The 15,495-nt window shown below is 44.6% G+C and overlaps 1 protein-coding gene across 1 annotated transcript in view; it reads right to left on the bottom strand.

Moving 5' to 3' along the window:
- The window catches only part of LOC119427001 (sodium/potassium/calcium exchanger 1-like), a 54,084-nt gene extending 40,256 nt beyond the window's left edge, over nt 1–13,828 (bottom strand). The window contains exon 1 of the mRNA XM_037694578.1: nt 12,881–13,828. Within this exon, the coding sequence (XP_037550506.1) occupies nt 12,881–13,828 (948 nt within the window). The remainder of the gene's footprint in view (nt 1–12,880) is intronic.
- Between the last annotated feature and the right edge of the window lie 1,667 nt (nt 13,829–15,495).

Here is a 15,495-nt window from a genome sequence, read left to right as displayed (position 1 = left end):
CCGAGATCTACACTGTTTGTGTGTAAACCGGCCACCCTTATTATTTAAGAAAACCAAGCTTTCTTTCTAGTTTTATGTTGCTTAAAAGTATAGTTTCCTCAGGTGTTTGTAGTAACCAAAGATTTATCTTTGATGGTCAAGGCCACCACTGGCCACCCCTTGACTCCACCACTGTGCCTGGTGGTGGATAAAATTACTCCCTCTGCTCACCAGGATCCATCAATCTGCACCACCTCAGACACAAAAATAAACTCCCTCTGTTCTTCACCACAGTGTAACTCCTACACACTTGAATACCTTGCATCAAAAACATTTAGATTTACTTGAATTGTTGAATTTCCTGTTCAACAGGCCAAAAAACAAAAAACACTCAGGATTCAAATCCTTCAGTGACAGGGGACATTGGCATACCGTTTGCATAAAATTCATTACAAAAGAAACCTCACGCAGAACAGTTCAGGATGAGACAAATCAAACAACAGAACCCATCTGGTGTCATATGGTCAACGTGCCCATGGGAGTGAAGTTCATCAGTATGACACGACAATGCCACCATCGTACCTGAAAGTCCAAATCGTTCTGAGAAACTACGGATCATCTCAACAGTGTTTTATTTTTCCACAACACTTGTCATTAGGCATAGCTACCAAATAAATACCAGAATAACCATTTATTTTCTTTGTCTAATCACAAAATCTTGATGTCGAGGTTTATATGGATGAAGATGGAGCTACATTTCCCTCTGTGTTGATCCAGAAGTGTCTCACTGAAGAACAGTTCTGCCACTTGAACCAGAAACATGGTTCTGCATATTCGCTGTCGATTTAACTATCTGTGCTCTGCAGGTTAATAAAAAGCCTTTCATGTCTTTGTCTGGAATGGTTCTGAATCATTTTAATTTACTCTGTATCCTGGTATGTCAGGGCTTGTAACACAAACAGACATTCTCAGTGGCACACTGTTTCCAACACCTGGAGTCCTTTCAGTTCAGCTCATCAAAGGGTTGTACACAACTGAATTGAAATCACTGCAGCTCTTTCAGTGCGTCTGAGCGGGCAGCCGTCCTGACGTGAAAGGTGACGAGATGAAAGTATTGAACAATGTATTCAGGAAATAGGCAGAAGTCTGTCTGGGAACCACTACCTGCAGAAACGTGTACTCACTGCGTTTGCCTTTGTTCTGCTGCGAGAACAAAGATGATTTTAATCAACACTTTAGTTAATTCAGGTGATTTTGTCATTATAACCAGCAACAAAAACATGCAAAGACTTAAACCTATTCTATGTTGATGCTTTAATATTCAAGTGCACCAATATTTCCTAAAACAGAACTGTTCAAACTAGGTACAAGTGTTTTATTTTATTTTATTTTAAAAAAGGGGTGAAACAATATGTTTAAAACCTGCTGGAGACAGAACGATACGTACAACACTTGTTGGTTTATAACGAGTCAGAGTCAGAGTCAGAGTCAGAGTTTCTTTATTGTCATTCGCACCTCATGTGGTACATGTGGTGGAGCGAAATTATGTACGCAGCCATCTTGACCTTCCCAGCATGAATAACTGTGAGTAATCAATCCAGAATAGATATCCATCTGAACCAGATCCAGAGTCTGGTGTTCAGTCATGGTAAACTCTTGATGGGTTTTGTCTTAAAAAAAACACTAAACTGTTTGTTCTAATTCTAAGCTATTCTCTTAAAGGTAGTTAGTACTTTAGCTTTTTGTTGGTTTCTTTGTTCTAGTGGTGTTAGTGGTCTATTACTGACATTGGCATCAGAAGCATTTGCAAAGTGGGGGGGACACACTGGTGACGAGGTTCTAGGGGTCCTTCCCCAGATTCCATTTCCTGCATTTTAATGGGTTGTTAAATATCAACGTTTACCTTGTAGGGGAACACCTCACCTCAGAAAGAGATCACTTCACCTTGAGAAATGATACTGTGTTTTGATGTTGAAACTGTTTAAAATAATATTCGTTCATTCTGAACAAACAGACATCATTTTACAAATATTCGTCTCAGCTCACAAACTTCCTAAGTTGATACTAATGTAATAAAAAAAACTGTTATTGTATTAACCTCACCTGACAATGTGAACTCAATAACCCAAGGTCTTTGTATGAAACTGAGAGATCGTTTTTAAAGAGACTTTGTTCAATCTAACCTTCAAGTTTCTAAACATCCGAACTTGCTGCATTTGATATCTTCCCTTATTGAAAAGAAATACTTTTCTCAGACTCGTTCTCATGGGAAGATGGTACAAAAAGAAAAAAGCCTTTGTCTTTTAATGACCTTCTTTTTTCAGAAGAGCTATGGTCAACAGTGACATCGCTGTTAAAATATTGCATGTTATTTGAATATTCAAAAGATGTAATTTCTAATGTTTCATTCCATGCTTGAATATTCATGAGAAATGTTTTAAGTAATCTTTTTTAAGATTAAAAAAACTTTGTCTTGTTTTGCTTAGAAGGAAACTTTTGAGGCAGAAAAAGGACTTTAGATTTATTTAATAAGGATCTTATGAAAAACAAAGGCCAAGAGTTAGAATCACCCTTTTTTTTTTACCTCTGATTGGTTAAAAGTTAACAGAACCACCTCTCCCTTGAGAAGTGGACCAATCTTCTCTGTTTTAACACAGGCCGTTAAGTTTTACTTTTAGACAAACTTCAGAGAAAGAATTATCCTTCTGAGCAGATGTCTCGAAAGAAAAGAGACAAAACAAGATGGAGTTTACAGAACCCAGCCCCTGACTGGCTGACCAGAGCTGGGCTGGCATTGATCAGAGTCAGCCATCTTGACCTTCCCAGCATGAATAACTGTGAGTAATCAATCCAGAATAGATATCCATCTGAACCAGGTCCAGAGGGAGGATTACGTCTTCTACAGCCAAAAAAGCTGAGGAGATTTCTTATCTTATGAGCTGTCATATGCACCAGTCTGACTGGTATCCCCTTAGGCTGATCAAAAATAACACCAAGATTTTTAACGTTAGAACTGGAGGCCAGATTAATGTCATCCAAGGAGGGCAAGAGACTGGAAAATTCAGTCCTAAATTGCTCAGGTCCAAAAACTAAAACCTCAGTCTTGTCTATATTCAAAATCAGAAAATTTAGGGTCATCCAGGTTTTTATGTCTTTAAGACATGCTTGTAGTCTAAGAAGCTGATTGGATTCATTTGGTTTCATGGACAAATACTCATTCAACCTTTTTTATGCAGGTTAGTCTCATTGAGCCTTGAGGACTCATTTATAAGAGAGACCTGTAAAGTATTAATCAGAGAAATGGACCCCTGGAATGTTTCATGAAAGTGTTTTAAAGGGGAAAAACATGAAAACTTGTTTTTATTTCATTTGACCTTTAAAATGAAGCGTTAAAAACAAGTGTTGGCAATTGTAGCTGTTCTTACAGCTTGCAGTATAGAAATATACCTGGCTAGAGAAACGTCACTTCCTGTTAGATAAGTGGGCGGAATATAAAAGGAGGCCGTAATGCTTGTTCTGGCACTTAGAAATGAGAATAATGGATTCAGACAAAGTGCAGCCCACAGACCCCTATGATGAGCAAAACAAATGGAATCAATGTTCCCTTGCACCGGGGCCCCACTCTGGAGCCGGGCCTGGAGGTGGGGCACGCTGGTGAGCACCTGGTGGCCGGGCTTTTACCCATGGAGCCCAGCCGGGTACAGCCCGATGAGGAGACATGGGCCCCCTTCCCATGGCTCGCCCCCTGTGGGAGGGGCCAAAGGGATCGGTGCAATATGGGTTTGGGTGGTGGCCGAGGACGGGGACCTTGGCGGTCTGATCCTCGGCTACAGAAGCTGGCTACTGGGACGTGGAATGTCACCTTACTGGTGGGAAAGGAGCCTGAGCTGGTGTGTGAGGTTGAGAGGTTCCGGCTACAAATAGTCGGACTCACCTCGACACATGGTTCTGGCTCTGGAACCAGTTTCCTTGAGAGGAGTTGGACACTCTTCCACTCTGGAGTTGCCCCTGGCGAAAGGTGCCGAGCAGGAGTGGGCATACTTGTTGCCCCCCATCTTGGTGCCTGTATGTTGGGGTTCACCCCAGTGAACGAGAGGGTATCCTCCCTCCACCTACGTGTGGGGGGACGGGTTCTGACTGTTGTTTGTGCTTATGCTCCAAACAGCATGGGATGAGGCTCAGAGGAAAACCCAGGACACGCTGGAGGGACTATGTTTCTCGGCTGGCCTGGGAACGCCTTGGGATTCCTCCGGAGGAGCTGGCCCAAGTGGCTGGGGATAGGGAAGTCTGGGCCTCCCTACTTAAGCTGCTACCCCCGCGACCCGACCCCGGATAAGCAAAAGAAAATTAATGGATGGATGGATTCATTTTAAATTCAAGTACGGTACAGAACCATATCAATAAATATTACAGTTATGTTCAAATTTACACAGATGCTTCCAAGAACTTAGTAAATAAAGTAGGTGTAGCTTTCAGTGTTCTGGAGTTCAACATCAAAGTTAGAAATATATATATATTTTTTTTTCATTTACCTTTATTTATACAGGTAGTCTCATTGAGCCACGAGAACTCATTTTCAAGAGAGACCTGTTTAAGGAGCAGATGGTGGGGGTTAAGGGCCTTGCTCATAGGCCCAGGGTGGGACGAATGAGGGTGGGGGCAGGTGTGGGTGCTTCACCTACCCCACCCATATTTTTGATGTTGTCGGTACCGGGGCTTGAACTGGCGATCTTCTGATCACAGGCCCACCTTCTCTAACTTCTGTGCCACCACTTCCACCTCATAAATGATGGACTTGTGTACACAGGGGAAATACTTGCAATATTATTAGCCATTCAGTGGGTTGAAGAAACAAGACCATTGAGATCAGTGATTTGTTCAGACTCCAGTTCATCATTAGTCAGTTTACATTGTAACCATCCAGAAAGCAGGCCAGATATTTTAATAGAAATTCAACAAACACTATACAGAAAAAATATGATGGGTCTAATGATACATTTTTTTTATGGATACCAGCTCATTATGGTGTTACAGGAAATGAAATGGCAGATAAAGCTGCAAAGGAAGCCACAAGAAATGCATCATTAGATTTAATAGTTAATTTTAGTAAAACAGAAATAACACTTAATAAAACAGAAAATGAAGGATAAATGGCAAAAGCTATGGGAGGAAGAAAAGAAAGGATGCTGGTTCTATAAAATCCAAAAGAAAACTGGAGAAATGAAAAGTACAGGGAGGACGAGGAGAGAAGAGACAATTATTTCTCGTCTCAGATTTGGGCATACTGGGTTAAAAAGCACTCTTTTTATTTTAGGGAAACACTGCACTGGTAAATGTGAATACCGTGGAGCAGATGAGACTGTAGAGCATGTAATGTTACACTGCAAAACGTATGAGGAAGAAAGACAACAGCTGATTCAAAATTTAAATAGAATTAAAGTAAAACTAGATTTAATCGATTTATTCAGAAATAACTCAAATAGTAAAATGTATCAGATAATCTAAAAAAGTTAAATCTGGTCCTCTGGACATTCAAAAAAACAAAACAAAGCAAAACAACAAAAAAATGTAGAAACGTTTCGTCTGAGGTGCTGTATTCAGCTGGGTTCCTCCTTTTCACCTGATGGATGACTGTCCAAACAGGACTCCAGTCAGCCATCAGGTGAAAAGGAGGAACCCAGACCCAGAGCAGTGGTCATTCCGTATGTTGAGGGGGTATCAGAGAAACTGAGACGTTTATTTTCTAAACATAACGTCCCAGTGGCTTTTAAACCCCAAAATACATTACGGCAAAGACTGGTTCATGCCAAAGATCCAGTCCCCCGGCACAAACAGAGTAATGTTGTGTATGCTGTTCAGTGTCAGGAGGGCTGTGATCAGTCTTACATCGGGGAAACAAAACAGCCACTGGCCAAAAGGATGGCCCAGCACAGAAGATCAACATCATCAGGCCAGGACTCTGAGGTCTACACTCATCTCCAGGCCAGCGGTCACTCTTTCAGGGATGAAGATGTTCACATCCTGGACAGAGAGGAACGATGGTTTGAGAGAGGAGTAAAGGAGGCCATCTTTGTGAAAATAAATCGTCCATCATTAAACAGGGGTGGAGGCCTCCGTGTTCAACTGTCCCCCTCTTACAATGCTGTGATTGCTAGTATCACTCAGCCCTCTGTGAATAGTAAACAGCCACCAGTGTGCTAATGATCCATTGTTAGGCTGATGGTCCTTCTTGAGCATGTGATCAGCTGGTTTTGGTTGTCAGCAGCAAACTGGTTGATCCACTCTGAGAAGGTGCTATTTAAGAGACTGAGCTGAAAACAGCACCTCAGACTGAGGAAGTCTCTCGGATGAGAGACGAAACGTTTCTACATTTTGTTGTTGTTTCGTTGTTTGCCAACCGCCAATAAACCTCAAAGAAGAAGAAGAAGAATGTTCTGGCACTTGTCCACCTGTCCAGATGACCTGACTGAAAAATGTTGGATTGTATACCTGGATTATAGAGCATAGACTTTGTGGTTTTCAACCAGTTTGACACGACTGTCAACAAGGAAGAGGGCCGGCAATCAGAATCAGAATCAGAATAAACTTTATTGGCATTGCACCGAGAAACAACGCGAATATGAACGTACAGTCGTCCGAAGATGGGTGGAGTGCACGAAGCTGTGGCTAAAATATTTAGCGCGGCCTTCTTATTCTTATTCAGAATAATATTTTGCTTAGATAAGAAAAGGAAAGAAAACATGAGGAGAGACGGTATAAAAAAAGATCTCTCACACCGTATCTTAGACAGGGCACAATTTGAGGAATCAAAAAAACCGACCACAGCAAAGCAACATAAACAGACGTTATACTTGAACATATAGGCGGTGAAAACATTGAATTTTTAAGGGAAAGTCGTAGCATAGTCCAGAGCCCCCCCTCAGCCTTTGTCCAGATAAGAGGTGACGTTCATCTTCAGCTCAGGTGAGGTTCTGTTACATGTCCACGGCCTTGGGGGAGGGAGGGGTGAGGAAACAGTCAAAGCATCTTTGTTGTTTTCAAAACATTCCAGGAGGAGTTGAGATAAGTCCGGCATCAAGGCCACAGTTTGGGTCAGGCAGAACTCGTGAATTGTTGTTTCTGCCTTTAAAGTCTCGCTGGTACATATTCTCTGATGGAAACTCCAAAACAGCCGAATTGATCCTTTACTCCAAAGTCGAGCTCACAGCTTCTCCAGATTATTCCTACCATTCATGAGTGCTGCCAGGGAGATCACAATCCTGATACAGCTGCTCCAAAATCCCTGTCACAGCTCCACATTCAGTCCGAGCACTGTCAAGCTTCAACACCTCCACACGAATTTGTAGACAACCAGATTTCACCAGCCATACAGTAGAATCTAGTTGTCATCATGAATCCAATTTGTCCTTCAGAGTTCAGAGGGTCCTCCTTACCCTGACTCCTGTCCAGATGACCTGACTGAAAAATGTTGGGTTCTGGCACTTGGTTTCATCTTCACGCTCCCACTACGTGGCTCACAACCCGTGTGGGGTTTGGTTGTGGCTGAGCATCAGATCGTGTTATGCATGCTGCTCTGTTCTGGCTTTCATGGGATGAAGGCCAAGCTTGCTGCTTTCCTCCTCCTCCTGTGTGCGTCAGCAGGTGAGTAGTTGAGTCCCAACTCATTGTCAGCTTCAAATTTACTACTGTTTGATAGTGACTAGTTGACTGAATTTTATAGGTCCTTTGCTGAAGTTGGAACCACTGCTGCTGTGTTTCTATGGAAGATCACAGCTGTTTTGTTTCCACTGAGGTTACAATTGTTTTGTCTCTATGGAAGATTACCGTTGTTCTGGCTCTATGGAGGACCACTGCTGTTTGGGTTTTCCAGATTATTGCACTTAATTGTCTTCAGACACCTGTGGCTGCTTCACTGGACTTCTGCACAACTAATTGTTTGGGGCGTGGTCCCTGAGCACTCGTGTAGGTGGCGTGGGTAATTAGTCACACACCTGGATCTGGACTATAACTTTTAAAAATGAGTAGTAGGTGTGTTTGTTCTATTGTTTTCTTTAGTTTTTCCTTATTTTTTGATACAGCCCATTTACTTTTTAAACTGTAGTGTATAATTTAGATATTTAGTTGGGTTGGCATTTTATTTTTGATAAATTATGGGGCATATTGTCGACTTACTTTATTTGGTTTTTCATTTTCTCTTTGATTAGAGTTAGCATGGTGATTGCCCTTTATTAATTTTGTTTTGTTTTCCAGTTGCTGGGTTCCAGGGCTGTGCTGGTTTGGTGGCCTTCTTCCAGTAACCTCAGCTCTTGGGTTTTGTTCTTTTCTTTTTTTTTTCATAGGATTTTAAAGTATTTATTTCTCTGTAGAACCCCGCCCCCCCCCCCCCAAAAAAAATAAATAAAAATTAATTAATACTTAAATATGAGGGGGGCATGTCCCCTTCACAAATAATTAACGCAACGCCTATGATTATGAGTATTAAAATACTGTACTTGGTTTGAACCAATTAAAGCTGTTTTGGCAACAATCTGATTCTGTGAAAATTAATAAAAACTGAACTACTTTTTAATAGAAGTAAAATGTATGGATTTTGCACCAAGGTAGTTTGCACCCTGCTGGAAGCCAGGAACACTGCCTTCAGGTCTGGAAACTCACAAGAGCTGAGAAGGACAAGGAAAGATCTGGTTGCTGGCATTAAGAGGGCCAAGGCCACTAAGAACATGCACAGAAATGGACATTCTATAACCACTCGTACTCCCCATACACACTCTATACTCCCAGGTCCAGGTAACGTCCCACCAGAGAGGCAACCCGTCAGAAGACGGTTCCTTTCCTTCTTGGATGGAGAAGAACAGACCACCGAAATCTCTGCAGCAGCAGAGCAGCCCATCAGCCCGGATGAAGGCTAGGCACCGCCCAAACAATCTGAGCCCAAACCCTGGCCCTGACCTCATCTAGAGACAGAGCCAGAAAGAGTCCATGCAGCCCCCACGAGCCAGCCAGCCAGAGCAACCCCAGGATGAAACAGTCCCAACCCCCCAGCAAACTCCAATTTCAACTCTGCGAACTCCACTCAGGCTCCCCCACAGGGCCAGCCCCAACCAGATGTTAAACATCCGCCCCGGAACATATAGACGCCACAAATCTCCCATCCACAGGAGGGTAACCCCATAGGAGAGCTCCGATCCCAAAAAGCCAACGAGAACACAAAAGCACAGCAAAACCTCCACCCAAGGCATCCCTGCTGCATCCTGCCCCTGGCCACACAACATGCCGCAACGAAAAGGCAATGGCCCCACATGGTACCACCCCAGCCCTGCACACAGATGCAACTGAGCAGATGTCACCAAGCCAAGCAACCACACCAAACCCCCGGACCCAATACCAGGACAGGATAAACTCCCACCACCACCAAGCATCCTCGGCAGAAGGCCCGCACCTGGTGCCAACAGCCCCCACCATGCCCCTTCATCCATTCAAACAATCATACGTCACCCTCATTGCTACGCCAGTGATAACCATCACCAAGCCCAGCTCCACTGTCGCCACCCAACAAATCGAAACATCAGCGGTACCACACCCAAAAAGGATATAACATCCCACAGCATACTCTACAACCCTCCGCAGCACCCCACAACCAGCAGGGCCAACATCCCCAAACAGAGTGACGAGTGGGGCAGGAAACCAGGGAGCCCTCCAAGCTGCCTGACCCCAGCCCGCCCATCCATGAAACAACACATGTGCCCACACCACCCAGGAACGCGCACCCAAGCCAACCCACTGCTCCAGGCCAAGGACAACCTGCCAGCCACCCCAACGCCACCACAAGGTGCACTCCATCGCTCCACCTACCTGACGGCAGTCGCAGACCGGCCCTAGGCCGGGGGCCAGAGCAGCAGGGAGAAGCTGGCCCAGTGTACCAAAGACCAGGCACCACGGACCCAGAGGCATCCAGGCATGCTGCCAGTGCACCCCTCCACACCCACCCACCCACCCACACACACACACACACACACACACACACACACACGCACATGCACACGCACATGCACACCAACACACACACACAAGACCGACCAGACAGCCCCTGTAAAAACAAAGCCATGCCCCTGATCACAGCCACACACTGCCAACAGCCATACACACCCCTAGCTGACCCCCCCACCAGAACCCGGCAGCCACCTCGGCCAAAGGGCCAGCCATTGCAATGAGGAGCCTTGATCCAAAAATCTGAACAACCCCGGGAGAACGGGAGAACCGGAGCACCGGCCCCAACCCCAACCGATCCCTAAGGCCCAAAGCCCACACACAGCCCAGACTCCAACCAAGTGGCCCACTCCTCCTCGTTGCCCCTGACCCCAAAACCAGAAAACAGGGGTGTGAAGGAAAAAAAAGAGAGAAAAACAAGGAAAAGTACTATAAATCCGCCATTATTAGAGCTATTAAACTGAAATTTGGTGTGGTGGTAGCTGAGAGCAAACCCCAACACATACAGTGCCTTGCGAAAGTATTCGCCCCCCCTTGAACTTTTCAACCTTTTGCCACATTTCAGGCTTCAAACAAAAATATATAAAATTTTAATTTTTTTGTGAAGAATCAACAACAAGTGGGACACAATCGTGAAGTGGAATGAAATTTATTGGATGTGTCAAACTTTTTAACAAATAAAAAACTGAAAAGTGGGGCGTGCAATATTATTCGGCCCCTTTACTTTTAGTGCAGCAAACTCACTCCAGAAGTTCAGTGAGGATCTATGAATGATCCAATGTTGTCCCAAATGACTGATGATGATAAATAGAATCCACCTGTGTGTAATCAAGTCTCCGTATAAATGCACCTACTCTGTGATAGTCTCAGGGTTCTGTTCAAAGGGCAGAGAGCATCATGAAGACCAAGGAACACACCAGGCAGGTCCAAGATACTGTTGTGGAGAAGTTTAAGGCCGGATTTGGATACAAAAATATTTCCCAAGCTTTAAACATCCCATGGAGCACTGTGCAAGCAATTATATTAAAATGGAAGGAGTATCAGACCACTGCAAATCTACCAAGACCCGGCCGTCCCTCTAAACTTTCATCTCCAACAAGGAGAAGACTGATCAGAGATGCAGCCAAGAGGCCCATGATCACTCTGGATGAACTGCAGAGATCTACAGCTGAGGTGGGAGAGTCTGTCCATAGGACAACAATCAGTCGTACACTGCACAAATCTGGCCTTTATGGAAGAGTGGCAAGAAGAAAGCCATTTCTCAAAGATATCCATAAAAAGTGTTGTTTAAAGTTTGTCACCTGGGAGACACACCAAACATGTGGAAGAAGGTGCTCTGGTCACATGAAACCAAAATCCAACTGTTTGGCCACAATGCAAAACAATATGTTTGGCATAAAAGCAACACAGCTGATCACCCTGAACACACCATCCCCATTGTCAAACATGGTGGTGGCAGCATCCTGGTTTGGGCCTGCTTTTCATCAGCAGGGACAGGGAAGATGGTCAGAATTGATGGGAAGATGGATGGGGCCAAATACAGGACCATTCTGGAAGAAAACCTGTTTGAGTCTGCAAGAGACCTGAGACTGGGACGGAGATTTATCTTCCAACAAGACATTGATCCAAAACATAAAGACACATCTACAATGGAATGGTTCACAAATAAACGTATCCAGGTGTTGGAACGGCCAAGTCAAAGTCCAGACCTGAATCCAATCGAGAATCTGTGGAAAGAGCTGAAGACTGCTGTTCACAAACGCTCTCCATCCAACCTCAATGAGCTCGAGCTGTTTTGCAAAAAGAATGGGCAGAATTTCAGTGTCTCCATGTGCAAAACTGACAGAGACAAACCCCAAGAGACTTGCAGCTGGAACTGCAGCAAAAGGCGGCGCTACAAAGTATTAATGTAAGGGGGCCGAATAATATTGCACGCCCCACTTTTCAGTTTTTTATTTGTTACAAAAGTTTGACACATCCAATAAATTTCATTCCACTTCATGATTGTGTCCCACTTGTTGTTGATTCTTCACCAAAAATTAAAATTTTATATCTTTATGTTTGAAGCCTGAAATGTGGCAAAAGGTTGAAAAGTTCAACAGGGCCGAATACTTTCGCAAGGCACTGTAGTACTGACAAATCAAAATTTAAAAAGGACCACAATGTGGCCATCCACATCAAAGTTTCTTCAGGAACTTTCTAGTTAAATCTGCGGTTACTTTTGTTGGTTATGCTTCAGCCAAAAGACCAACTTTTAGAAAACCTCCTTAGAAACTGTCAGTGATTGTGATTTTAATTATGCTGAATGTGAGGGTTGTTGGACCTGGAGAAACAGCATTTGAACTGCAGATTTTGTGATTGAATCTATTAGTGAACATTTGTTTGGTTAAAGAAATGTTGGCATCAGGATCAGTGGAGAGATTGGACCCAGATGCAGGCAGACACAAGGAGCTAAAATAAATCAGTTTATTAAACAGACAGAAACAACAGGCTGACAACAACTTACAAAAACACAGGGCGCACAAGAGGAAAGACCAACATCTGGCAGGTAGCCAAGACAATGACCTGCTGCTGTTGAAGTGGTTTCAATTGTGTGTGTGTGTGGGGGGGGGGGGGGGGGGGGGGGGGGGGGGTGACAGGTGACAGCACCTTGGTGATTCATCATGGGGAGCAGGTGCGAGTTGTAAGCTGACTGAATAACTGGTGAGGCTGACTGAGGGTGAGAAAGACCTCACAGGGAGATGAACCAAAGCACAAGAACATATAAACCGCAAGGAGAAATAATACTAAAAGATAAACTAAGAAAATAACCGAAAAACACAGACTATGACAGGAGTCACTGTGAATCTCATGTTGACCATTTGCCTTCAGACATTTAGGCTCAGAGGTGGGTTTAAATGAGGCGTTGACTGACCTTCTCTGGCTCCTCTGTGGTCCACACTTTGACAATGCTCATGTGCTTGTTGAGCTGGGTTTTGACGGTCCGCTCAATCTGACTGTTGAACTTCATGAAGGTCACGTAGCTCATGTAGCCTAGCACCAGCAGCATGCTCTCCCACCACAGGATCATATTATCCAGGAAGAAGACGATGAGCATGATGAGGTCCAGGATGTAAAAAGTCACATCCCTGAAGAGCGGCCACCAGGTCAGATGCAGCATCTTCCTGGAGAAGATGGCACACATGCCAATCACAAACAGGATGTTGAAGACGGCTGAGCCCACGATGGTGCCAATGCCCACGTTGCTGTGGGAGATGAAGACACCGATAAGGGAGGTGAAGAGCTCCGGGGCAGAACCTCCAGCTGCCATGAAGGTGGCCCCAGCCACGTCATCTGAGATCTCCAACTTGGTAGAGATGACTTCCAGCGCCGGAACAAAAAACTCATCACAAACAATGGCCAGGGCAACAAACATGTAGGTCATGCCTATGACATGCAGAACCACCCAGCCTTGTCGTCGTTGCTCCACTGAGAAGATGTCCTTTGGGTACTCACTTTTCCTCTGAGGGGGGTGTTGGGGAGGAGCTGTGGCGGTCACAGGTGGGGGAGTTGGAGGAGGTCTGGAAGGTTGAGGATTGACGTAGATGCACTGTTCGATGTCTGTCCTGTTGACGATGATCACCAGAGGAGGTTTGGTGGTCTCAGGCATTACATCCTCCTTCTCAGTCTCACTGGACGCTGACACCTCCCTAACGCTGACCTCCACGATGTCACTATTGCCCCCCTCATCTGTCTGGACAGAGGCTTGAGGCTCCAACAGCCGGGTTTTCAGAGTCAGTGTGTAGACAACACACAACAGCACACCTGAGATGAAGAAGAGGACACGACCGCGGCTGAGCCTTCTCCTCTGAGGTGACTGCATCGTCAGCTTCTGGACTCCAAACAGGAAGTTATGTCAGATGCATCGGTCACTCCTTTGGTGTTATGTGCCGAGAAGACACCACCGCGTGTTTCATCTTTCACAGCTGACAGCTTCCACATGTGGTAGAACTGAAAACACAGAATGATGCTAAAACCAGACACTTGTGCGAGAATAATTACAGATGTAGTGTGGGGTGGTGTGTGTTTGGTGGGGAGGTGATGGAGGATTCAGACTGCCACCTGTTGCTATGGTTACATAATCACTCAGGCTTTGGCTCCTTACAAAACATGAGCCCACTGAAACATGTTAATCATCTAAACACGGCCAGTACAACCTTCCTGAACACATTCAGAACGTTTTTGTCCAATTTGCTCGTGTTTGCGTTCCATTCAGCGCACGCTCTACGAAACATGACTACATGCTCGTGCGCAGCAGCAAAGTTAAATATGGAAGCAGTTATGCTGAGTTTTTAGAGCACATTTACAAGAAAAAAAAGAGAAGAGTTTCAGGTTTAATTGTTATTAACCATGCAGATGATGATGTTAGAATGTAACGTGGGGTTTGTTGTGGGTCCTACCTGCACCATCGGTACTGTCCCTCCAGCTGCGCACGACGGACGCAGAGATGCTGACTCCGGTTTCTGGACATTACAGGGACACAGCTTGGACTGAGCTCAACATAATGCTGCTAAAGAGGATTAGGAGCAGAGTAGCACTTCTACCCTCCACTCATTCTTCATACTGCTGCTGTGAATGAAGCCGAGCAGAGCAGCTGCAGGCTGAGGGCAAACATGATGGTCCATGATGAAGCACCGGTGATGATGATGTTCTGAAAGAGTTCGGACCACATGCTCGGAGTGGTTCATTCTGATGTAAACATCTAATGACGAGTTTAAAACTCTTATCAAAGTCCACTTTCAAAGAAAAACATGTCTCCATGTTTGTGAGTAACAGATAAATGATTTCAGTGATGTGAAGTTTAAATTGTTTATTTTATTAACTTTTTATTTTATTTTTTATTTAACCTTTATTTATACAGGTTAGTCTTACTGAGTCACAACAACTAGGACTCATTTTCAAGAGAGACCTGTTTTAGTCAGACAACAATATACAACACTTAGGGGAGCAGTGGTGAAGAGGTTAGAGAAAGTGGGCATGTGATTGGAAGGTCGCCGGTTCGACTCCCAGTACTGACAACATCAAAATGTGGGTGGGAAAGGGGAAACACTCACACCTGCCTCCACCTTCATTTGCCTCATGCCGAGCCCTTGAGCAAGGTCCTTAACCCCTACCATCTGCTCCCCTAGATAGCAGCTCTCTGCTCCACACAGAGGGCTATGGTAGCTCGGTGGTCAGTGGCTGCGTCAGAAAGGGCATCTGGTGTTAAAACAATTGCCACGTCTTCATGCAAGTTACTTCACTGTGGCAACCCCTGAAGGAGGGAGCAGCCGAAAGAAAGAAAAAAGCAATTAAAATATGAAAATAGTGTAATAAAAACACTATCGCTGTTAGCAGCGTGTTCCTGTTAGCAGCGTTGTTCTGTTAGCAGCGTTGTTCTGTTAGCAGCGTGGTTCTGTTAGCAGCATGGTTCTGTTAGCAGCGTTGTTCTGTTAGCAGCGTGGTTCTGTTAGCAGCGTGGTTCTGTTAGCAGTGTGGTTCTGTTAGCAG

This window comes from Nematolebias whitei, chromosome 2 (genome assembly GCF_014905685.2).
Source record: "Nematolebias whitei isolate Nwh7 chromosome 2, NemWhi1, whole genome shotgun sequence".
Lineage (NCBI taxonomy): Eukaryota > Metazoa > Chordata > Actinopteri > Cyprinodontiformes > Rivulidae > Nematolebias > Nematolebias whitei.
The sequence above is the reverse complement of the archived record's forward strand: the minus strand, read 5'-3'. Positions and strand labels throughout refer to the sequence as shown.